The sequence below is a fragment of the Passer domesticus genome, chromosome 3 (assembly GCF_036417665.1).
Source record: "Passer domesticus isolate bPasDom1 chromosome 3, bPasDom1.hap1, whole genome shotgun sequence".
NCBI lineage: Eukaryota > Metazoa > Chordata > Aves > Passeriformes > Passeridae > Passer > Passer domesticus.
The window spans coordinates 48,726,065-48,752,603 of record NC_087476.1 but is presented as its reverse complement, the minus strand read 5'-3'; the positions used below and the strand labels follow the sequence as shown (position 1 = coordinate 48,752,603).

At 37.9% G+C, this 26,539-nt stretch overlaps 1 protein-coding gene and 1 long non-coding RNA gene across 2 annotated transcripts in view; one reads left to right on the top strand and one right to left on the bottom strand.

Annotated features, from left to right (window-relative positions):
- NT5DC1 (5'-nucleotidase domain containing 1) overlaps window positions 1-13,587 on the bottom strand; it is a 125,524-nt gene extending 111,937 nt beyond the window's left edge. The window contains exons 1-6 of the mRNA XM_064412981.1: window positions 13,288-13,587; window positions 11,298-11,389; window positions 9,512-9,583; window positions 7,894-8,000; window positions 6,209-6,288; window positions 2,449-2,530 (exon numbers count right to left, since the gene is read on the bottom strand). Of these exons, the coding sequence (XP_064269051.1) occupies window positions 2,449-2,530; window positions 6,209-6,288; window positions 7,894-8,000; window positions 9,512-9,583; window positions 11,298-11,389; window positions 13,288-13,380 (526 nt within the window). The 5' untranslated portion in view covers window positions 13,381-13,587. The remainder of the gene's footprint in view (window positions 1-2,448; window positions 2,531-6,208; window positions 6,289-7,893; window positions 8,001-9,511; window positions 9,584-11,297; window positions 11,390-13,287) is intronic.
- Window positions 13,588-13,690: 103 nt separating this feature from the next.
- LOC135296539 (uncharacterized) lies at window positions 13,691-25,920 on the top strand. The gene is made up of 4 exons (XR_010358622.1): window positions 13,691-14,452; window positions 16,882-21,260; window positions 21,376-21,574; window positions 24,111-25,920. It is a non-coding gene; the product is annotated as an uncharacterized LOC135296539 (long non-coding RNA).
- Window positions 25,921-26,539: the final 619 nt, after the last annotated feature.

The following is a 26,539-nucleotide window of genomic DNA, read 5'->3' as shown; positions in this document are numbered from 1 at the left end:
ACTCCTCATCAAGCTGAGTCAGGACAATCATGCCTATCTGAAAGAGCCATCCAAGAAAAATATCATAGGGCAATTATCTAAGGCAATTACCATAGCTAAGACAATGAAAAGCAAAATCCATCAGACACCTGATTATGATCAAAAAAAATCCTGTGAAAAAGAGAAGGGACATAGAGACACAAGGGCATACTGACAACAAATCAAAGTGAACTGCAAACACTCAATGGATTTTAAAAAATAAAGCGGTCAGTCGTTCTGCTCCGCCACTGACAATGGCACCGCTAGGACGGCGTTTCGAGTTGGGAACTTTGCGTCCCCTCAACTGACCACTTAATAAGTTTGCCTTTGAAATTTTACCTTGACTAACTCTTAATGAGCACTGCTTTTCTCTGAAGGGTTAAACCCTCTACAAGACATGGAGTTAAGTCAAAAGGCTGTGGTTTTCAGGCCAGACTCTGGGTTATGACAGACACTGCGGCTTCCTGGTATGTAGATGTTGGGATCCAGGTTTGAGAGTTTCCTCAGGAAGTTATGTAACATGTAAAATTGAGAAAAAAAAAAATCACTTTGTCAGCAGTGATAGAAGATTAGTACCCTTGTTCTTGTATCACAGAGGGATCTGAAGCAAAAAGAGATGCTCCATGGGAATATCACATGTAAGTGACACAGGAAGAAAATATCTCTGGTTCTTCTGACTCCCTGTTCAGTGCTTTAGCTACTGGACTATGTTACTAAATGGAAAATAAAGCCACTGTGAAGCCTTTCAAAGTGACGCATGACAGAGCACATCACTTTCTTGTATTACAATATTTGAGTAGTGCATATAATCTGTATTTTCACTTCTGATATTACTGAGCTTTATCCAAGAAAACTTGTTCCTATCACTTACTACACTTTCCTGTATTTTTAACACTCTTATGCATGCATGTGCCTCTGACAGACGCTAGAAAGGATGAAGTCATATTGCAAATTTTGTTTGCAGATTCCAGATTTACATATAGAAGCAGGTACCTGATTGATAGGTATAAACAGATATGTCCAACACATATCTGTACACACAAGCAGACACATATAAATAAAACTAAGCAATTGACTTCAAAGTTTAGGCTTTTTTTGGATCTCATTAATTTCCAAAGAACACTTTTAAAAATTATGCTTTTTGTTGCATGACCATACCTTTTTTAAAAAAAAAGAGCTGTCACAGTTTGAAGAAAAGAATTAACAAAAATTCTAAAAAAAATTATTACAGTTGATTAGTGTTGATTTTGTATCAGCAGAAAAGAAAGGATATATTTTTTTTGTGTACAAATGAGTTCCCAGGGAAATTCAGAACTACCAATCACACTCTAAGCTTCAATGGAAACACAGTAACAACAACAAACAAAGCAGTTTGGGAATATCTTGCTGTTTTTTTACCATTTGCATCCTGGTATCAATTTCCATTTTTGCTTGGAATCTCTCTGAAACAATTTTGTCAATTACATTTGAAAGGAGTGGGACAGCTGAGGTGAAAAAAAGTGTTTTAAGAAAGTCTAAACTACATCTTGTGTTTAGTGAATGTTGCATCAACCAAGGTAATTCTAATAGTAGTGCAGAACTCAGAACTGAGCTGTATATAAACATTTTACAAGAAATATTGTTAAAAATAATTTCAACTAACTGCATGCACAAATAATGGTTAGCCTTTATTATCAACTTATTATTTCATATGCCTGAGAGTAACTCTGAAGTTATGTCTGTGAAGGAAGGAAAACAGTTTCTTGCTGAACAGTATACAAGATGTTTTCCAACTCTAATTTATATTATACTATTACAATGCTGGTTTTGGGTGGAGAAACACTGTTGTTAAAAATGGTCCTCTGCAAACGTTAGGAAGTTCAAAACCTCTCTATTGTGTCAATACTACATGAGGAATTCTAATCTAACCTGTCCACTGGAGCAGTGTAAGCGCGCGCACACACACACAAAACCCAAAGAGTTCAAATCAAATCTTTAGGACTCTAATAAAAGAGTCCTAAAGAAAACCATCAAATATTTGTACTTGAATTTCTTTCCCCATTTAATTTTGGATTTTATATATCATTACAAGATCATAAGGAATAGATTCAAAACATAGTTCAAGGATGTCCACATCACCATATCAATCATGGTAAGAAACCATTTGTCCTTCTAAAAGGAGTTGAAATAGCAATAAAAATTGAAATATTGAGTGAAATAGCACATCAGAAATGTTATTAAAGATATCAAAGCAGTGAAATGAAACTGAAATAATTATGATAAAGATGTTTTATTACAGGAAAAAAATGTGTTTACTATAAAACTATTCATAAACTTGAAAAGTAAAAGCTGTGCTGAGTAGCCTACAGTGTACTTGCAAAACATATTTGCTCTGGCAAGCACATGTAATATTTTCAGCTGTTCTAGTGAGTCTTCAGTGAACCCACTTACCTTTAAAAGCTGATATTTTATAATTATGTTGGATAGCAGCCACCATGTCCTTCCAGAAGTCATATTTTTTCTGACCATCATGCTGTAAGTGTCAAAAGGAACCTAGTCATTATATCAAGTATCAGCTATTACAAGCTTTCATATTGAAACAGTGACAGAAATGCTATGAATTAACAACATTATATGGAATAAGACAGCCTTAAGACAGTAGGATTCAGGACATCAGGATTCAGTAGTACCCAGATTAACTGCGGGTAACTGCAGACAAGTTATGACTCTCTTAGATGGTTACGATGGGAGGAGGAAGGGAAAAGGAGAAATGCTGAATATTTGTGAGGAACTCTTTAAACATTACAGCCAAAAGGGGCATCAGCTATAACAGCAACTTACAGAATGAGCATCCCATCCCACTGACGTTTGGGAAAAAGAAGAGTCCAGGGCTGCAGATATTGAACTTAACTAGCATGTTGACATTATCACCTTCCACCTTAAGAACTGGCAAATCCCTTTGCTATAATTAGAGGAAATGCCCTTCTGCCAAGAACCCTACCCCAAACATGGTATAAAATACTCATCCAGAAGCCTGGCTGAGCAGTATTTCATGGCATTGTGCTCTGAAGACTGCCAAACCCCAGCTCTAGTAGAAGGACAAGGGAAGGTAACTATGATTGTGAACAGTCTTTTGCCATTCCTAAAAAGCTTCCCAGGCACAGCAGAGCTCCAGCTGACCTCAGCTTCCCCTTCAGCCTCTCACATGGGAGAGGAAAACCCTAACCAGCTGAGCCCTACAGCACTCTCAAACACCACAAGTTTTAATAGTGATGAATGAAACAGATGCAATTACACAGCTAGGCAGTATTACAGAGCAGAGGATTAGCTACAGATCCTGTAAGAGGTGCTCAGTTACACAGTAATTTGGCAGCAGTAAAGCAAGTGGTATAGTCTTTGAGTTTATGTGTCATGGAAAGTATTTCTGTAATGCTGTCATAGGCCTTCCACATCAGGATAAATTTCAGGGCAACTGTTAGCAGTTTCAGGGCACTGCTGCCCTCTCTGCATTAAAACCTGCACTGATACCTGAATAATGAGCCATTTGGTAAGCATAAAGCATTTTGTAAAGAGGGAAATATTCAGAAACTGAAAAAAAACTCCAAACCCAAACTCTTATCAGTGCCAAACAAAAACAAAAACCATGTAGCTTATATATACTGAAGCAAACTGCTATTTCAGTCCAAACCTGTCATGGAGGCTTCCAGAGAACAGTCTGCCTTCACTTTCACAATCAGCAAGCCACACAAACAAGGTCTTTTGTGCATAACTGACAGGCATAGTTTGCTTATCTCCATCAGCTCTACAAGTTAAGGGCAGGAAAGATATGGTGCTGTGGCTTTCAGTGTTTTTTTTTTAATCCATTCCTATAGCAAACTGCTACAGAAATACATATAAGAACTAATAAAGAGAAAAGGTTTCATATGTCAGCTTCAGCTAGCCAAGGATACTAACCAAGGGTGATTATTCAAAGCTATGTATAGAAGATACTGGAGACCATCTCTCTAGGGGCAATGCAAGTAGTCTAAGCTAGCACGCTTCTCAAGACAGATAGATTCAACTGTCTTCTCCCCTCACACTCCATGTGGCTGACTTAGCCATTAGTCTGGAGTTTTGGGGTTTTTGCTTGTTTCTCTTAAAAAAAAATAAAAAAAATCAGTGAACTGAATCCAAACAGAGTGCTGTTTTGAAGGCAGATGGATACTAGTTTAAAAGTGGGTATACTTCCTTCAAAACATTTGAACTCAGAGGAGACTAAAATAACTTAAACTAATTTCTTGCAGATCTTCAGCCATTGCATACAAGATATAAAGGAAAAACTGACCAATTCCAAAAAGCAGAGAGAAAACTGTATGCACGGCCATCCAGTCCACCATGAGTTTGGTGTGATTACAAAGTGTGATTTTATTAGTTGAACCATCAAGACAAAGCACTGTTTTGTGTAGCTCATCAGTGTGAAGATCAAAAACACTAAGAAGCTTCTATGCTTTGTCTGAAAACAGTAAGAGTTCTAGCTCTGGACACAGCAAAAACAGATACATTTTTAACAGTGAAGGGTAGTCCGGCATCCAACTCACATCCAAACCCATTTTGAATCCAAACATAGTAATTCTTGCATCTGCTTCCAGTAGAAAGCTTTCCTGAATCTATAATGTTGTCTGGAAATGGTAAGAAAAAATAGCACTTTTTAAGCAGGCTCACAGAACGGGACACAGAAGGCTCTATTTTCTTTGAGAAATGTGGAAGAAGAAAATGTGATGATTTCTAATCCTTAGAATGCAGCATTTTGCAGGCATGAATTCTGGGCTGAAGAGGCTGACCACCTCCTGCCTTGCATCTTTCTCAAGTGGCTGATGCTAACCTTCCAGGAAATTACTGTAGCCCTCCTGTTGAAACAGGGCTGACATCCAATAAAATACTTGAGAACTGCTAGGAGATAAAGAGGTTGCATAACCCACTTCTCATGGCTCTCTGGAGAAACAGCAGGGGTTTAATTCCCTCTGGCTGAACATGGCACTGATCCGGGGTCAGCGCTCCAGCCTGAGAACTCGTAACTGGATGAGAAACTTACTACACACATGCTATGATGTGCTTGCTCTCTTAATAAGTGGGTGATTTGTGCTGAGTCTAAATTAAATATAAACACAATATAGGTGTCACAACTGCAACAGGTTTCCAATCTGTGAACAGCTTAGGGGAAGGAGATTAATCAGGCAGAAAATTAAGAGTCTTACCGAGCACCTGTCCTGCATGCTTCCCTGATAAGCTAGTTTTAGCTAACTCTTCATGCAGCACTTGGACTTAGGCAGCAATCTACTCAGCAAGCTATTTTGGAGCGAAGGCTAAAGCAGTAAGCCACCTAATATGCAATGAGACCCCAGACACTCATCTCACAGCTTGGATTTTCACTCTGCAGACAAGGTTAAGTCTTGACAATTTTCAGACCTGCAGCGCTTTGGTACCTCTGGCCAGAAGACTATCTCAGTACTCTTTTGACACCAACACCATTACTCTATGAGAAGAACTCTCTCCTACCTACAGCTGCATGCAAGTTAAACACTCAAATCTTCTTTTACACAACAAAACAACTACCACCAAATTTCAAAAGCAGAATTTAGGACATTCTAGTTACCTAAAAAGCACTAAAAAAGGTTCAAGCAATTGTATTTTCCACGTTAAGAATTTAATTTACTGTTTATCAGAGGAAAAAAAAATAAAATATACTATGCCAGAGATGTATTTATATCTGTGACAAAGATCAACATATTTAAGACAAAAACAAGCTTAAAAAAGGATGAAATGAAGCTTCATTCACTCTTTAACAACTTGCAAATTAGCAAATCGTGTAATTCAGGAAACATACTATATTTATTTCAAGTAGAATCAAGCATAATTGAAGGAGACCTTAAGAACTACATTGTGCATACCACAGGGTAAACTTGAGGTAACAGCACATTTCCATTAGTATCCTATTTATTTGTGCCCTCTGGTGGAAGAACTTTTAGTTTGAACATGACATGTAGCTGACAATTATCGTCAGAGACAACTTTAATACAGTAAGTCCAATATGGAATAGCCATATTGGAATCAGAAAAAGACCTTGATGCTGTTCACTACCCAATTTGTATGCATTTAATAATGCACGTAAGAGATGTGGTGGTGGAAGAAAAAGATAATGCAATACATAATTTTCAAACAATTCAGTTCTTACCTGATCTAAGCTGTCCACAACCCTTGCACACAAAAGAGCTCCTGGCAGGTCAAAATAATTATCATACAAATAGTATTTAGCTGGAAAAAATAATTTAAAAAATATACTTTAAACACCCCTGTATTGTATGCTATAATCACAAATAAAATTACATTTAGGTAATAATATAAGCTCCTATTTGGATTTTACTGGTTATAAGTATTATCTGTTTCCCAATCTCTGTTAACAAAGGCTAACATCTGACTGTCATAACTGGCAAATAAAAGTTGTTTACCTATATGAAGGCAGTGAGATTTCAATAAGACATTTTAAAATTCTAAAAGCCCGGGTGAAAGAAAAGGGGGAGAACCATGAGTTTTAATTCAGGACAGTATCTTTCAACTCTTCCAAAATATCTATTTCCTTAGCAATGAAAACACAAGTAAAGTGTTTAAGAAGTTCACCGACACTTGGACAGGTCTGACACACTCATGTACTTTGCACATACATGCTGTGGACAGCACATTGGCCCGAGGGGAAGTGTGCTCACATAATTACAAGAGGGTGCAAATGTCCTCTTAGACTATGGTCATGCTCAGCTAAGTCTCCTCAAGAAGAGAAATTACTTCACCAGTGATTTTTTTTTTCATGATCTTGTCTGTGCTGTCTCTTAGGTATATTCAAGAACAAGTCAGCAAAATGGGGATTAGCATTCACAACAGAGACCAAGTGCATGTTTCAGTGAAAAAGAAAAGCACTTTTCCTCTATGACCTCAGGAAACCTCTCTCCTCCTTCGTTTTGCAAAAGATTACCTGCAGTTTAGAATAAGTATTGCATTTGCAGTCAGCAAAATCTCAAGGAAAGTATCTCCATTACATAACAAAATGATCACTTAAATGATCACTTCCTGTGTTACTCTCAGCTGCCACGATCAAACTCAAACAGAGAGGAAACACAGAGCATGAATACAAACCTAGCCACAGCTCCTTCAAAGTGACTCCTATCTTAAACACAGGAACTCCAAATGCAAGGGGAGAAGTTTTGTTTCTAGACTTGCTTTGTTCTTTGCACCTGCACCTAGGCCTCCAGTAATGGGACTGGTGGCAACAAGTCAACAATGAAGAAAAATTTAAGATTTGTCCTAAATGAGATAGGATAACAGTAAGCAGGTATTGAGCAATTGTATTGTACATCACTTGCTCCTCTTGGGTTCTGATGTTCTGTCTCCTTATCATTACAATAATTATTAGTATATTTATTAATATAACATTTAGTTTCAATTATAAATTGCTCTCAACCCATGAGATTTACCCTTCTTTCTGATTCTCCTGCCCAGTGGACCTGGGCAGGGCAGGAGTGAATAAGCAGCTGTGAGATCCTCTGTTGCTGACTTGGGTTAAATCATGACACTGGTTCTATCAGTCTACTTCATCAAGAGACACTGTGCCCATCACTACAACCAAAACATGCCTATAACATCAGCTCATTTGTCTTACCATAAAATAAATACCATGAAATAAATTTAAGGTGAATTCTAGTACTAGAAGTTAAAAAACATAAAAACCAAGTCTTCCCCAATATATTTACCCGTTCCAGTAATTCCCAGTTCAAGTATTTTTACAAATCTGTGTTAAGAACTAAGAGTACGAGGCACTGACGGGACCAGAACAATTTCAAAGAAGAGGACATGCTAAAGTATAGCTACCTGTGCGTGAAACCATTCCACTGACTGTATTAAAATGCTTCCACTCCTTCCTTCCATATATTTCCAGGATCTCTTCGACTGTCATGCTCTTTGTACCATGGCTTGCCCTGTTCGATGCATTGTTTATAAATAAAAAACCAAAACAAAACAGAAGAGAGTTGAAACATCCAAATTACAACTTGTGCAAAGTAACACACTGCAAATGAATTACAGTGCATGCAAGCTGATCAAAACTGACTCTCTTTACAGCTTAGAAATTTCCCAGGACCTACTAAGCTTTTATCATACACATTCCAGTTGTTGATAAAGGCCTTACTACACAAAGGTCTGGTTGGCTGGGGGCACAGCTACTGTGCCTCACCTGCTAACACAATCACTCTGTATTGCTCGAATGTTTTCAATTGTGTCAGGACACTCGCTATACTTGAGCTATCAATATACACTGCACAATAAGGCACAGTGCAGAAAGCCTATACATCATTCTGAAGCCTGCAACATCACAGAATGCAGGGTAGAACTATGGAAAAGTGCTAGTTTGAGCCCTGCAAGCAGCTTTTTAATACGTAAGTACACACAAGCCTTTTTAGGCATTAAAAATTAACTACTTGGACCATGAAATTGGGTCCCATTTTGAAGCAAATGCAGGCAATGCCAAGAGAGGTAACCCTGTACCACTCTTCCCTTTAATGAGGTATACCTTGTTATCTTGATTTCTGCATTTAGTACTCCAAAATTCATGCTATTAAATTAATTTTAAGATACACAGCAATGACTCAGAAGTATTTCTTTCTTCTATTAATGAGATTTGACTTTCCTTAGCACCTCCAAGCTCCTTCAGAGAGCTATCAGGAAAAAAAAAAGTAGAGTCTGTCTTGCATTCTAAATTACACAGATTTTCATTCAGCAAAAAAAATTAGGGAGAAATGGAACTAGGATTGATATATTTTAGATATATTTACTTTTCAGATTTTTGATTCCAAATAGCAGTCTTCTATATTAAAAAAAAATTAAAAAGAAGAAGGCAAGAAAGAAACACTAAGGATTTACTGAAAGTGACGACTGAAAGCAAAATAGCTTTTAAGTGGAAACCCCCCCAGAATTCTGAAAGTGAATGTATCAGCTTCTGTGGATAATTTATCTCAGGCTGTTTAAATTGTAAGTTGTAAACTTGCAGCATTTTGAATGTCTACAGCACAAAGAAAGTAGTCATTCCAGTCATTAGTATTAGTCATTAGTACTGCCTCCCAAGCCAGGTTACTCTCAATCCCAAGAAAAACCTTACCCAGGATTTTGGCAGAACTGGACAAACAGTACATTGGTAGCCACCAAAAAAATTAATTAACTTTTGAGATCAACATGTCCTCATAGTCTCAGACTCATTATTAAAAATGAGATATTTGCTACCGGCTAACACTAAAACATTGCCAAAAGATTCCATATGTAACATTAAAAGAAACTAAGCACCACAATACCAAAGAGTATTTAATCATTTACATCTAATAAATGAATGCATGCTGAAATAAGTGTTCTAAATATTTATAAAATTGAGAGACCGCATTTAGAAAGGAGATAAAATGTTAGTGTATTTAACAATACAACATATATTTAAAAATATTACCTTAAAACTGTTCCATCTTCTGCAAGTTTCAGGAAGTTTCCTTCTTCAATGTCCAACACCAAGCCTTTGCAACTAAGAATAAATTAATTTTAAGGAAGAAACAAAAAATTAATGCTTTCAGAAGACTGTCTTCTTATCTGTCAGTGATATGCAGCTACAGAAGTTATGGTGCTTCTGTAGCTATGATGCTACAGAAAACCAAACAAGTCACAACCCTTCCAATACATCCATGCTCGAACAATTCTCTCTATACGAAAGTGTGTATTATTACAACGAGGACTGGATTTTCCTTACATAGCAATATCCTACTAAAAAAACCCAGTTCCATGTCCAGTAAATTTAGGGACTTGATATAGATTGGTTGGTGGTTTAAGGTCTAAACATATAAAACTAAGAAATATGATATTTAAGTCACTTCTATTAATGTTTTTTTTTTTTTGGTGGTAACTCCTCTAGTTATTACTTGATTGATTACACCACCTATTACAGAAAAGAGGGGTAGAACCTCACTCTAAATCAGGCAACTCAATAAGCTAAGAACACATGAAGCAGAAGCAAGAAGCATTGCCATGTTAGCCAGCACAAACAAGGGGAAGAGCTGACAGCATTGGAGACACTTGGCAAGAGTTTCTAATTCTCCCTAATAAATCTTTATCTTCCAGATTTGCTTAGGTTCTTTGAAAAATTAATTCAGAATTCAGCGGTTAGAATACAAATTAATAAACAAGACTGAGGAAGCAATGGCACCTTCATCCTCTATGAGGCCCCCAAAGGAAAGAATATACGCTGTGATATATTAATGAGATTTGACTTTCCTTAGCACCTCCAAGCTCCTTCAGAGAGCTATCAGGAAAAAAAAAAGTAGAGTCTGTCTTGCAGACTGGCAAGCAGACGCCAACATTTCAGGAATGACTCCTGCGCAAGAAGTAATGACACACTTGCTACCAGCACTGTGGACTTGCAGGTCCATGTTAATGAACCTCCTGTTTCAATAAGAGACCAAACCCAAGATATTTAGAGCTGACAAAAGGATTTCTTGCATCATAGGCCTCAAAATATGATAAATAGATACATTGCTTGTCTCATGGAAGTTGAAATCAATCTCATTGGAAATTGTCCAGTCAAATACTGAATTGTAAAAAACCATTACACAAGAATACACACATTCTTTAAAAAAAAATCCGTGTGTATCTACATCTAATGATTATTTGGCCTTCAAGTCTCCACCCCCACAGCCTAGATAATAACTTCATAAAGTTAAAAGATCAAGATTCAAGTTAAGTTCCTGCTCAGAGACGACTGAGTTCAGAGCAGGAACTTGGGTTTCAGTCTTTTTTATCACACTTTTGTGCCTGATTTGCCACCCAAGGACTACTTGTTGGCATGTCACCTTTCCGTGGCTTCTCAGAAGGCTGTTGGGATTAATCTGCCTTACACAAACAAAACGACATCTATTGACGTAACAATGACTAAAATCTGATGGTTACTGTTGAATAGAATGTAGAAGACAAAGATGATACATAAAATAAGAAAGTGAGACTAAAAGGCTTGTGTCCAAACAGCTAGACGCACAGACACAGCAAGCTTGGATGCTAAGTTCCCTCTTCGAAATACCATGTTAGAAGTATCTCATGACAAATACTTCTTAGAACAAGAAACTGTAATTTTGGATTTATCTATTGGGCTTGACAATCATAACATCAACTGCCTAATAAATGAAGCTGTTTTCTGAGCTTTGTAAAAAAGTTACAGTGTAAAGGAATGACATTATTTTAAATGTACTCACCAGAAGTCTAAGCTGTCTGGAGCTAGAGTCAGCAAGTCTTCATTATATCCCTTCTCTGTTACCAGGTACTGGGCAAAACTATCATATATTAGCTACAAATGAAAAAAAATTGCATTCATTATATCAGTTAAGTGAGATCAAAGACACTGCTTTCTTGAAAAGTGGCAAGATGCAAGTGTTAATGCCTCCTAAGCAAAATCCAGCCACGGAGCTAGGGGCCCTGTCCCACTGCCTCCACTGGGAAATAGTGCCTGAGGTTATTTCAGTCACGACTGGAACACATACAAGAGTTCTGGTGCAATGCAACCCAGATTACAACATTCTACTTTACAGTCCCTGTTCTTCAAGACTGTTGGGAAATCAAGATGGTAAGTACTTAAAGGGTAGTCACTATTTCCCCCTCCCCAATTATCCTTTTTGTTTTTCAATTTTAAATGTTGTGTTTAAATGTTTAAATGTTACTGAGATTCAACAAGCAGCTTCTAAACCAGTAAACATTCATCCTTAGGGGCATTTTAAAAGCATTTGAAAGAATTAATTTTGAAGAAAATAGGCAACTACTGAATAAACAATTATTTCTAAGTTCAAATTGCCTAGCATGACACTCAGCAATGCATTAATGTACTGTGCTGGTAAAGTTTTACAAGAAGCTCTACGGAGATGCTGCCATGTCCTTAAAGACTACCCAAAAATAGTAATTGCTCTCTTTTTCTTGTGGTTCTTTCATTAAAGCTGTTCCCTGACCTTTTTTCTTTAATTACAACAGATGCTCTTGGAATTAACTATGAATAACGTCTGAGAAAGAAAAATTATGAAAGAAAATGTTGGAATAGTAAGAACTAACTACATCTTCAGCTGGGCCTGTCAACCTTTTAAAGTATTTCCTATTTCCAAGAGATAAGGAGGCATGCAACAAGCATGTGTCAGTATGCCTCTGTCTCCTGTGAGAAGATGAAGAGTGTACCAAATTTAGTAAAAGTTTTGGGATTTTTTTCTCTACTTTGTTCATTGGTTGGTTAGCATTTAAAAAAAACTCTTATAGTTATCAATTGTCTAATGTTTGCCTTCAACAGACAGAATTTGTGTCAGTAAGAACATGTTTGTGTATGGCAAGAATACGGAAGGTAAGCCTAGCGTTACACAGTTTCCACCTAGAAATTTAAGAGCTCATACATTTTATTGCTACTGTTGAATCCTCTTTCAGAAGCAAGATGCCTCTCCACTTAAGTTCACACATAGCTAAGGGAAGCAATGCACTTTTTCAGCACAGGATGTCTATTAATAAATGAGACAGCTCATAAACATTTGTTTCTATACCAAATCCTGAAATTATCTTGCAATTAGCGTGGGAGTCCTGTGCAGTGCAAAATGTACTGTAAGTGAATGGAGACAAAGAAAGGGGGAGAGTGCGACACCATGAGCATCCGCGACACAAGACAGCTCCGGAACAGAGTCGTGACATCAACAGAGAAGGACGAGTCAATGCAAGATTACCAGCGAGTTCAAAAACGAAAGTGACAAGGGCGGGAACGCACAGCACAGGCAGCAATTTCTCTTCGAAAGAGACCACAGGGCTAAGTCAGAGGTGCCGCCTGCCTCTGAACTCGGCGTTTTATTACAAGCACCAGAAAGTTCGCAATGGTCCAAAGCGCTGCGGGCTCCTCACTCTGCAGCATCTCCGGATTTAGCGGGCGGGCTCTACCTTTTCCTCATCGCCGCTACGGCCAGGAAAGAAGAAGCATTTTCAAGGAACGCGACATGGCTCTCCCCTCCGCTCGGGCACAGAGGCCTGCTGAGGAAGCGCCTGGCGAGGGATGCACTTGCGATTCTCTTATCTTCCGCGGATGTCTGAGACAGCCGGCCCCGGGCTCGCTGCCCCCGCCGGAGGGGTCTCGCCCCGCGCCCCGGCGCTTTGCCTTCGGCGGGGCATGCGGCGGGAGCGGGGCCCCTGCCGCGGCTCCCTCGGCCGCGCCGCGCCGCCCGCACTCACCCGTGCGCTCTGCGGGAGGTGGTACCGGCAGAGCGTGTGGTCCAGGTCGAAGCCCACCACGTCGCACTCGGCCAGGGAAAAGTGCTGCTGCATCGCCGAGCCGCCGCCGCCGCCGCAGGCGGGCGGAGGACGAGGAGGAGAAAGAGGCGGGAGGAGGAAGGAGCGCGGGCGGCGCTTCCTGCGGAGCCGAGCCGGGCAGAGCGGAGCGGGGCCCGGGGACACCCTGGGCCCGCTCCGCCCCGCCCCGGCGGGGCCGCCCTCACCTGCGGCACAGCCCTCGGCGAGCCGGGGATGGAGGGGCGGACGCAGGGAGGATGGCCGGAGGCGTGCCCAAGCGCTCGAATTCGAAAAACACGCTTCCCGCCGCGGCTTTGTGCGCATGGGAGCCGGCATGGGAGCAGAGGGCTCCTGCTCCCCTGGTAGACCGGCAGTGTTCGGGGCGTGTGTGCTGGGATCTGATGAGCAGGGAGCAGGCCTTGGTTAGTGACAGGACAGCCGTTGCCACACCGCAAGGGCCCTACCGGGGACGATTAGCATATATAAAAGTAGAAAAACTCTACTAAGTCGTTACGAACCCTCAGCAGGTTTGTGATGGCACCAAACTGTGTGGTGCAGTCGACTCGCTGGAGGGAAGGGAAGGGATGTCATCCAGAGGGACCTTGACAGGCTTGAGAGGTGGGACTGTCTGAACCTCGTGAAGTTCAACCAAGTGCAAGATACAGCACCTGGGTCAGGACAATCCTAAGCACAAGTGCAGGCTGGGCAGTGAATGGACAGAGTGCAGCCTTGAGGACGAGGACCTGGCAGAGGAGAAGCTCAGCATGACTCGGTAGTGTGCACTTCCAGCCCAGAATGCCAACTGTGTCCTGGGATGCATAAAAAAAAAATGTGGGGAACAGGGTGAGGGAGGGGATTTTCCCCTCTACTCCACTCCTGTTATGTCCAGCTCTGGGACCCCCAACATAAGAAAGATGTGCAACCTGCTGGAGTGAGTCCTGAGGAGGGTCACAAAGATGATCAGAGGACTGGAGCACCTCTCTTATGAAGACAGGCTGAGGTTGTTCAGCCTGGAGAAGAGAAGACTTCAGAGAGACTTTACAGCAGCCTTCCAGTATCTAAGGGAACTTACACGAAAGCTGGAGAGGGACAGGGCTTTAAACTGAGGGTAGGTTTTTATTAGATGAAGGGAAGAAATTCTTTCCTATAAGGGTGGTGGGGCACAGGAACAGGTTGCCCAAAGAAGTCATGGATGCCCCATCCCATGAATAGTTAAAAGTTAGGTTGGATGGGGCCCCAAGGAGCCTGGTCTACTGGAAGGTGTCCCTGTTCATGGCAGGAGGGCTGGAACCAGATGATCTTAAAGGTCACTTCCAAGGCAAGCCATTTTATGATCCTATGTATCAAAGTCCCTGCGGGGTGTACTGTATACAGTAAACAACACTATGTTGTGCTTTTGGCTGTGGAAAAACCAAAATGCCATAGGTAATTCCATAGCTACATTTTCATTTACTGACAATGTTGGCAACCAACAACAACAACAAAAAAAAAGAATAATGTTAAGAAGAGTACAGTCTGTGTCCAGAATACATAAACAAATTAGCTTTTGATAGGTATCTGTTGAATAAATAATGCTGTAGAGCAATTAGAAAGAAAGTGCTGTCTGAAAGAAAGTACTGTATGTGGAGAAAAGCGAGCAGATGAGGGTTGTATTGAGGTAGGCTTGTTCTCAGTGGTTGAACTTGAATATAGCTAAGGCTGGACTCAGGATGCTAAAACAACAGGGCTTGACAGCCTTGTTTGAAGGACCTCCTTATTCTTCAATTCTTTTGTCTCAGTAGACCAATGACACCATGAAAACTTTGTTTTGATTCACAAAACATGAAAAATTCTAGTTGAATATATTAGAAATACATATATTTTCTTTTAAAATTCTTGTATGAATTTAAATTCTTGTATGAAAGAGTGGTCAAATACTGGAATCATCTACCCAGGGAGGTGGTGGAGTCACCATCCCTGAATGTGTTTAAAAAAAGACTGGATGTGGCACTTGGTGCCATGACCTAGTTGAGGTGTTAGAACATGGGTTGGACTCAATGATCTTAAAGGTCCCTTCCAACCTAGAAATTCTGTGATTCTATATGGCTATAAATAAAATAGTATAAAAGGTAATTGAATTGAGAGCAATTGTTAAAAAACATTTAATACAAGTCATCTTTTCCAGTGTTGTCTACCTTTGCACAGCTGTAAGTGCTGTGCTTTGTAGGTGGATAGGCTGGAGTTTATAACCATAGTAGTGTGCACCAGAAATTTTGATTATATCAAATTTTGGTTTGAGTTTTGGAGGATCACTTAATGATACTTTGGTATTACAGAGAAAAACATGTTTGAAGATACATTAAAGTAGTAAATAGATACAATTTTCTTATATATTAAGAGCTACAATGTACTTATATATTAAGATTCAGTTAGCTATGTTGAGGTCGACACAGATGAGAGAAATTTAATAGCATGGCCTCTCACATCCATTTAAAAATTCCACTGAGAAATTCAGTATCAGATTGAGAAATGAACTAGACAGTAAAATATATAGAAACTAGGAATAAAGTTCAAAAATTCTAGTAGTAGGGCAGGATGAGCATTTAAGGTGTCAGAACAAGATAGAAATGGATTACACATATATTTTACCAAAGCCCATTGTACAGCAGCTTCCCTCAAGCGTTCTCAGAATTTCCCACAGACATCAATATACTTTCTAATATATGTCTATATATGTATATATATGTATACTATATAATATATACCCACACCATACATTATATATGTATACTCGCCATAAATTATGTATAAATAATGATACATACATGTGTTTTAGACATATGTTAAAGAAATACATATATGCCTAAATACATTAAAAAAAATTAACATGTGTGAAACCCGAACATACCAAAAAAGTACATCCAGGACCTCACACGCAATAGGGGTAATAACTATCCAGATGATGCAGCAGCTGGGAACTGAAAGCACAAGACAATTTACCTTCCTAAAGCTGCTCACTTCAGAAAACACAGAGCAAGTTCCTGTCCTACTGAAGTTGATGGCCACAATTTTGATTGACATCAGAGGGTCCAAAAGGTCACCCACAGTTAGTGTTTCATGCTATTCTTATATAAAATTTGTCTGCCTTGCAGATTATATCAGTACAGCTATCTTATTCCAATTACTTTTTTTTTTTTTCCTCTGAAAAGGATTCAGGTAGCTTCCGAAATAGTGTTTAGGTTATGGCATTTTCTTTGTATGCCAATAAAGCATTTTATACAAAAAACTCACCAAAAAAACCAACTTAACACACTGAAGTATTGAAACATCTGAATAGATACTGAAAATTATGTATTCATTGATAGAATAATAGGATATTTTGGGTTAAAAGATCACCTAGTCCAACCTCTGATCACTGTATTCACAGTCAGCTGAATGTAATCTTGAACATCCAGATTTTGTGAATGCTGGACAATTATATTGATAGCAATGATAAGCAATCATAAAATTTACAACACAATAGTACTAATCATACTTATCTTAAACCATTTTGTGTAGGGAACAATATTCACCCATGGAGGGATTCAGCAAGTTAAACTTCAGATACCTGAAGCTGAAGATTAAATCAGAAGTTTGACAACAAGAAATAGAGAGAATACTAATGAAGAGAATTGGTTTTCAGTTCTGGGGAAAGAGAAGATAAGTGAGAGAATAACACTTTATCTTCAGTATTTGTGGCACAAACATGGTAATAGTCTAGGCCGTCTACTTTCAGCATATATACACGACATTTTATTTCTTTTTCTTTTGTCTTAAAAGTGTTTTGTCTCTCAGTTTCTTCCTTTCAGATGAATTCTTTAAATATACTGACATCCCATTCTAGGGCCTTTCTCAGAAAGGAGCTGCCTTTGATGAAAATCCTCTGCAAAAACTGAAGCACCTTACTGTGTTTACAGCACTCTTTCAGCCGTATCCTTCACGTTCAATGGCACCATGAGATGCCCAGAGGTGTCCACATAACTGAAGTTGAACTGTTGGGCTGTCAGGTCCTAACTGAATTTCTTTCAGGTTGCCCCATGGTTAAGTTATGCATCACAATAATTTCTTTTATTGTGTAAATATGTGGTAATTGGCAAATTGAGAAACATCACAAATCCTGTCGTAGTAGGAGAAATTAATAACTGGTCACTCTGTAAAGAGATAAAATTGCTTGTGGTGTGGCACACCTGAAGACCAGCAAACCTTCATCTGCGGCTGCTTGGAGGGACATTCCCTCTCCAGCCCTCAGACCCTGATGCACAGACCCCCATGGAGCCAGCAGGAGAAGGCAGTGGCTTCTGCACACCCTCAGCACCCTTAGCAACCTGCAGGAAACGTGTGAAGTGGGAGAATTGATATGTCAAAGCCTTTTAGAATTATGGAAAAGGAGCATTCTGGTTTCCATTGTGCTGCATCATACCTGCTTTCCATGCAGAACAGGCTCCTAACATCATGTAGCTTTAAAGCACGAGAGCGCACTAACATGGCCTGGAGAGGAAACGGGACACAACTGAGTGTGGTAATGTACATAAAGGCATGAGAACTGTGTCAAAATCCTGCTGGAGGACAGAAGTTGTAGGCCCCTGAGCAAGACAAGCAGCGCAGCTCCTCGCGTTCTTTGTCCTTAAGGGGGCAGCAGTACAATGCATTGGAGCATCCCTCGGAGTTTTCTGGGAACCGTGTGCTCCTTAGTCTACTTCACTTCCCTTAAACTTCGTGTGTGTTGTCCTAGGACTGTGCAAGTCGACTTTGTCCCAGCTATGCAGTTGTAGTTTGTCTATTTTGGCGAGGGCTATGAGGGTTTTTTCAGTTTAAAAAAAAGGAGGGGCTCTCATATTGTTACAGAAGAGTAGGCTAATAGTGATAGGTGAAAATAAGAATTTGAATAAATATGGATTGTTTTCATTTTAGACAAGGAACACCTTCTTATGCAGAAGTAAGGTCAGAACATTCTAGATTTTTCCCTGTTGGTTTTCAAAAAACATGAAAATACTTTTGGAGTAACATTAGTCAACCCAAAAAGTGTTGGGGTTTGGTTTTTTTAAAAGTATATTTAATTTTAGCACCCTGCTAAAATATGAGCATCAGGTTTGTACCTGATTTAGCTTTTTACCCATGTAATTGTTCAGTGCACAGGTATAAGAATGCCTCACAGCCCAGCATCCCCACCCTGAAGCAACATATGATGTATCAGTGGGATTCTTCGTGCATTTAAACAGGACTGTTGGATTTGGTTCCTTGATTTTGAGTTTAAGACACTAAGAATGAAACATTTGTTTAGGAACCATCACAGGAATAAATTCAGGATATACAGAAGTAGGGCTATGACTTTTTACAGAGTGATACTTTGGGAGACATAGGTCTATCAACACTAATTTATTTTAAGGATAACCTTTGTCTCTGCAAGACAGTGAAATCTGTCAAGAATATATTTTCTTTGAAAAATTGTCTCTAGCACTAACTATTTCTTTAGTAGACTTTTAAAAGTCGAACAAAATACTATATAATCTTCTAGGCATCCCTCTGTGGCACACAGGATGCCTTGTTACTAGGTAGAGAAGCTTGGTGAATATACTTAAGTATTGATCAGGATTTAATATTCCATTAAATTCCAGTGACTTCTCAAGTTTTACTGTTTATTGGGATATTTAGCAGCATTTTTATATGGTACAAAATATGGACACATCAACTTTCTAGTGGAATTACACACATAAAATTTATAGTGTCCTGCTGGGATTAGGACATCTGATTACATCTGGCACCTCAGTGCTATATTCCCTACATTCTATCTCAGCAGCATAGAAATGAAAATCAGGATGCTAAACAGACAAGGCTCCCAAAACTAAACTCAGTAGTTCATCAAAAGGTTAAACAGACAGTAATCCACTAGGTGCTCAGAGTCTCTCAAAAGCCTTCTTACTGTCCTTATCATCTCTCTTAGATCTTGTAATCTACCTCAGGCTGTTCCCATGCAACATGAAAGAAGGAAATGAAAATCAATTTTTTTGTCAGAATGATTAATAACCAAGACTGATTGCTGGGCCCTTAGTGAGTGTATATTTTAAAACTCTGCACAGTTGTTTAAAGGTACTTTGAAAGATTTTTCTTTTTGACCTGGGTGAATGTTACATTTAGTCAAAAGAAATTGCACTAGAAATATGGGCTTTTGGGGAAGATATGCTTCCAAAACACACCTTTTTGTATTTAATAGTGAGAGAACAGTGCAGTTTCTATGATCTATGGGACACTGTTTATTTTTTCTGTGTTTGGGATTTTTTTTTCTTGTTCTTTTGGGCCTACTCTTATGTTTACAATGTGAAGTATAAAATCCAGAAGATTACTCAGTTTTCAGTCCTCATTTTCCATTAATTTGTGATGCAGTCATGGACAGATAACACAAATTGCTTATGGCTTCAACTTCTTCATGAGTAAACCAAGAATATGTCTAATTCAGACATTTTGAAGATTTCTGAGTAGTCCAAGTAGGTTACAGGTGTGCATTTCAAGCCTGACATTTGCTGATTATTGCATAAAAAAGTCTAATATATTCCAATACTCAGTCTGCACAAAAGAACAGAGCTATCGAACAGCCAGTGGGAAATGCCACAACTATAACACTGCAGACATGAAGATAACAGAACTAGAAAAGACCTAACAACAGCCATGTTCTGCCCTGGGACAGGATCAATCCGGCTACAAACATCCTTAGAAGTCAACTGTCTACTTCTTTAAAAGTACCCCTTTGAAAGAGCCACTGAGGCAATTTCTTCCAGTGTTTAATAGTTCTTACATGCAGAACACAGAGTTTTCTCCCTCCTTTCATTTCAAAACAAAGTCTCTGTTGCTCTAATGCATCTTTTTTTTTCTTGTGTTGTGTCCTATTCCTAACAGATGGGAGAACCACATGCACCAGACTTCCATCTATTTGAAGTCTGCTACCATGTTTTTCCACTGACTCTTTTTGTTTAATTGTTTAAGTTCCTTCCTTAAAGGCTGAAGGGTTTTGAGCCTGCTTGTCTTTGATTCTCAGTCTGGATGATGTTCATTCATCAGTCCATTATCAAATTGGTCACTATCAAATTTTCTGGAATACAGAAACAAAAACTGGACACTTTGTTCTAGTTTTGGTTACTACAACTAGTTACTACAACTGAGTACAGAAAAATTTAACCCACTGTAATGTAACACATTTCTGTTAATGTAACACAAATCTGTGCTTTCAAACTAACATAAAAGTTACTTAATTAATTACAATCCTTACCATGTTAGGATTTTCAAGACCAGATTTTATCCTATTGCTATGATAAGTAGAGAGAATTTTTTCCTTCTTTAACTATAAACCCTCTTTCTTAAGGAGCATTTGATCTTCTATTCAATACATATTTTCTTCTGTATGTGTGCATTGCTGATTATAATGAGAGTGATATTTCTTGGAGCTGCAATAACAAAAAACTAATATTAATGCTTATAAATCTAAAATACAAGAGATTATTTTGAATATAAATTACATTTTATATTTACTGTTCTGTTTCTGCTTCTAGAAGATGTCTAGTAGTGGTCTGATGGAAGGATAAAAAAAACGTGTGCTGCATTTTGATAAGAAGGAGGTGATGTAGAGGAATGTATACTAAGCATCAAGAAAAGTCCATCATGCTGATATAACTGTTGAAACATCTATGCTCTGTTTCTATGTATGTCTGTGAAGCAGGTCAGAGAAACCTCTTCTGTTTTTAGGCAAACTATGTCTGCATTTAGCTGCCTTTATGTTCTTGACAGGGAGAGAGGCAATTATGATAAAGTTTAAAGCTGTGGAAGCAAACACAAAGAAATATGAATTTGGGAAAAAAATTTCAGAGAAAGAAGGTGATAGAATTCTTCATCAGAAGTCCTTACTGAAAGTGAGTATCACCAAAGCTGCTGGCTTCCTATCCCCTTTCCCTGTGTTTATAAAGATCAGGTCTTGCATGTTGGGTAATGTTCTTTGTACATCATCTTGTTGTACATCTGTGAAAGACATGCAGAAAGAAAAGAGGAGGCAGGAAACTATACAGAAATTTCCTACATCTCTAGAGAGAGAAGAATACTGAAACAAAAGAAAAGGAAGAACAGTAAGAAAATACATCTTTGCAAGACAAGTTGTATCAGTTTGTGAAACTTTGGATTTCGAACACACAGAAATAGGTTAGACTGATGCTGAAACACAGTTAAACCAGTGAGTATCTTGTCACTTCTTATCAGTAAGATAAACATGATTTTAAGACCTTTTATGCTGGATCAAATATAGAAATTAGTAATCTAAATATTGATATTTGTTGACCCTCACATTGTACCCATGTATCTGAAGCCAGAGATAAGATAATGTTTTTTAAATCAGTCTTGCCCTTGGCCATGGCTAAACTATGGTGTTTAAGGTTTTTGTTTCCAGAATTTAACACATACCTGTTTGCTACTTCCTAACATAATTTTGAAGTATATTCCAGCTTTATAGCTTTCTTTCTGCCTATCCTTTTCTTTTCATAGGGAAAATATATAAGTACACGTCCTGAGTTTGCTGTGGGGCACTTTCAATTCCTTTTCCTCTGGCTTATAATGAGTGTCTTTTGGGTAATGTTCTTTATACAGCATCTTACTGTGAAAGCCAAGTACAGCAGAAAGAGAACAGGAAGTAGAAAACTATCTAGAAAACATAGAAGAGAGAGGAACACTGAGTCAGGAGGGTGGGTGGACCATGCACAGGATTCATATAGTCATAGAACATGATTACAGAGCCAGTCTTTTTCCAACAGAAAGATTTTAGATATATAAAATCCTAATGTATGCACAGTTCATGGAAATGAGTTTTGTTTAAATACGATCTAGCAGGAAGAATAAAAGTAAGATGGATGAGAGATTTTGATCTCTTGTCCCTGAGATCCAGTAGCCTGTCAGTGTTTAAGAAATGTTTGGGCATTGTCCTTTAAAACATGCTTTAACTTTTTGGCCAGTCCTGAAGTGGTCAGGCAGATGATCATTACAAGTCACCTCCAGTGGAACTGTTCTGTTCTATTCTATTCTAAAATTAACAGCAAGTTTTTCTACTGGTTTTGCATGTCATATTTCAGTAATCTAATGTAATTAATAAGATGTGATCCTTTATATGGTGCATCAATATATTCTAATAGTAACTTTCAGCTCTCTGTGAGGTGCTGCCTTTTTGAGGTACAGTGAAGCTCAGGAGAGAGTGCTGGTTTTAGTTTTGGAAAAAGAACCCCGAGCATTTTCACTTACAGGTGAAACAATGAGTACAGTACTTTGATGCACTGTTCCTTTATATCCATCTCTCTTTGGACTTCTCTACTTCTTTTGATGTGATTCCAACTTCAGATATAAGTGGTAAATCATGCTCACAAGTCATCTATGTTTTAATATGCAGACTTTGATAGAGTTATGTGAGAAACGATCTTGACCCATCCTAAAATCTTCATAAATAAATACACATTCTAAATTAGAAAACTATTCATAGCAGGGTCAGCTTTGGAATACATTTTCTTAAAAGAATGGCAAAGTCATGTTGGCTGATAATTCTTTGTCATCCACTTGCCATATTTTTTCCCACACAGAGATAAATTTGATTAGATGTGTTTTTCATGCCTTAGAGAGCCACAGCTCTGTTTTAGTCAGAAAAGCTGCTTCATAGAAAGCAAATTAAGTTACAATTTTTAACACTGTGGGCTGTATATAATTTAGAATAATGTACAATGAAATGAAAAATAATGGTTGAGGTCTGGTGCCATTGCAGATAATGGCAAAACTCACATTAAATTTGAGCAAAGTGAGATCAGTTTGTTTGAACAAATAGAGGAAGTCTCTATTCTGTCAATCCCTGACAGAACCTTATTCCTCTCTGTTAATTTGTTGTCAGATGCAGTGTGTTTCAGCCCCAAATTCGGCTAATAAATAAGCAACCCTCATCACCAAAGCACTTGAAAGTATACTTTTAATGTTTTTCTAGGGTAGAGATGGATTACTGGATCAGCCTTTTGGAAATAAATAGCCAGAGTTTTCTCATTACAAATGCAAAAACATTTCAAGTTGGAAAATGCAGAATCAAATGTAACTCAATGTCTTCCTGGATTTATGGTTTAAGATAATAGACAAAACCAGGAAAGTGATTAATCAATAAGAGTAAACAATTTTGTCAAGAGTAAAATTACGCACATAATTTATTTTCTCTGAAAAAAGGCGATTTGCAAATTAGAGAAACAAAATGGAAGTGCTGATTAAAAGGAATATAAAAAAGCAACAAAGTGGTAGTAATGTGTTCCATTTTAATTTGCAAATGGAAAGAAATATGGCTGAAAAGACAGCTGTAATAAAAAAAATCACTGTGCTTTATTTCAGTTTGTTACCTTAAAAAAACGACACAACTTTAAAATAGTTAGTCATTTAAATTATTCCCCAAGAACAGATTTAAAGCAATATGCTTTTGGTTTTCTGCTAACTTCTTTAAAGATCACATTATTTGAATATTTTGCTTTGCTGAAAGGTTTGACTTGCTTTATCGTAATGTATTATGAAGTTTTTCTAAGCAAGGTAATAATGTTGAATATTTAAACTAGCATACATTAAATGCAGCAGTATAGCTTCTGTTTTGAAAAAGATTATGGAAAGTGTTGCTACAGGCATCATAGATTATTTAATTACAATTCTTGTATTTTATACCTTAATTTCTCATTTCCTTACATGGAGTTTTTTATTTCCTTTTGCAGAATTCAACGCAATTATGAATGAAAATGTTTGTTTCTGTCATGATCTCATTAAGGAAAACCACTGTCTTTTTCAATTTCCAATTTCAACTGACTCATATTTCATTAAAAAACTGTTCACAGACATTTCCTTGGAATATTCCTTTTTCTCCAGCAGAACTGTTCAGACCACAATTCTTCTCTGCATGGCATAGGGGAATGGTTTCAAACACCATGTATCCTCAGTACTGAAGACTGAGTCTCAGTGATGTTCACTCCTTGTCTCTGAAATATGAACCAGCATATTTGTGATTTGAAGGAGGGTTCATTTTTTCTGAAACTCCTAAATTTTATGTATTCATGTCAATAGTTCCATATAGAGCACATAAAAACCAATAATTGTAGGAAATATCTGTAATGCAAACTCATACAAAATAATTTTTGAAGGCATGTAGGAAAAATAGAACTGTCAAAACAAGGCTTTTGAAATATTGTGGATTCAAATCTTATCTGTACTTATACAACTTAATTTGTATATTAAGTCTGATACATTAATTCATGCAGAGCAGGACCTGATTCTAAGATCACTTCAATTAATGTCAGTGTTGCACATTAATTTTGTACTGAGTTTACTAAAGGATGTAATGTTAGCACATTATTCTTCTGTCCATTCAGTCAACTAAGAAAAATATGTTTCACCACTGCATTTAAACGGGATTGTTTTGTAGAATAAGGCCTAAGGGATATTGACTCTAAGTTAATTAGAATTTGATTTAATGGATTTAGAGAACTTCAAATTAATTGTTTAAGCAGATGCAAGGCTCCTTGCAAGAGTCCTACTTATAATGGACTTTATAGGCAATATATGGAATATAAAAAGTAACTTCAGATATCTGTCATCCTCAAACCTATAGCATCAGTGTACACTCTTTTCTTTATGGAACAAGGAAATATACATTAAAAGCAGTGGGAAATTACCTAGCATGACGGGGGGAAGTACTGCTTGATTGAATAGATTCGCTCTATTTTTTAAAGTCTGAGTTTGTATAGTCCTGTCAGACACAGCTTTTAAAATATCAATCTTTGTTTCAAGGTGTTGCATATTTTAAGAAATTACTTACAATATTAGAGTTTGACAGTTTTTTGTAATATAGGGACCAAAATACTAAATTTCAGTATTCATGCTGTAAATGTGCCATTCTGGTTATAATAAATTTATCTTTTTTGCTAGCTAGTGCTGGCTGCATGAAGGAGGTGAGACCCTTGCATTCTTCTTAAAGCACTTTTGCCAATAAAATCATTCAATATCTCTGATTAAGTCTTTTACAGTCACTCTACCTCCAGTGGCTTATTTTTTTGAACAATTTCTGCTCTGGTATTCAGACTTCTAAACAAATTAAACAAAGATACAGAAGGCCAAAGAGCAATGCAGAACTCTTTGGACTAATTTTGCAAAAAAAGGGAGAATATAGTAGGAAGCAAGGCAAAAGAAATAAGTTTAGCCAAGGAATAGGTAATGCAAAGATTATTCTATTAAATTATATGTAATACAAATGCAGAGGACTTGGACAGCAGTTTATATTGAAAAGCCCTGAATATATATGATTACCCTCATTTGTTCCAAACTGTGAATATGAAAATCAGGATTATAGGATTTATCAGATTTTATTTTTTTTTCTGTAAAACCAGCAAGAACATTTTTATTACATGCTAATTTTCTTTTCTTGCCTGTGATAAAATTATATAGTCTCTTAACCATTAAGAGAACTTCTTAGTTTTCAAAAAGGCAGTGAATCCTCAATAAAGTCACCAGGATGGGAACAAAGACCCTTTCAGAAGTTGCTGCAGTGTGGCCACCACAGCTCACTTACTGTCCCGTCCCACATGGGATGGGAAATCTGCTCAGTGGTTCTCAGCAACTCCAATCTTCTCTCTTTTTGAGAAGTCTTTTAAATCTGATTAATGATTTTAATGGCTATTTGTTAAAGTCTACTTGGTTAATATATAGAACTGGTCCTGAGGATCAGGATGACAAGAATCTGATTTATGGTTATTGATCACTTCCAGAAAAAGTCTTTCTGTTTTGCTAAAGCCAAGCAGGGACACATATTGAGGGAGAAGATTAATTTAATGTCTGGAGCTCTTTGAGATAAGGTAGTCATATACACAACTATTTGTAGGCTTAAGCCCTGCTGTAGCTACAGTTATAAATACTTATCTGAGTGGTCTCAGTGAATGCAGTGTGATTTCTAATGTGTTTGGATATTGGTTCCTGAGTGTAAAGGTGGGACTTGGTCCTGAAAATGGTTGTGCATTGTACAGCTTGATTCTGTATGATGCAAATGGCTTTGTTGTCATGATGAAACCGTTCTGGGCAGTAAATTAGTTTGCAAAGCTTTGTCAAATTAATGCCCAAGTTCCCAGAACAAAACCATTTCAGGAAAAGTCAATCA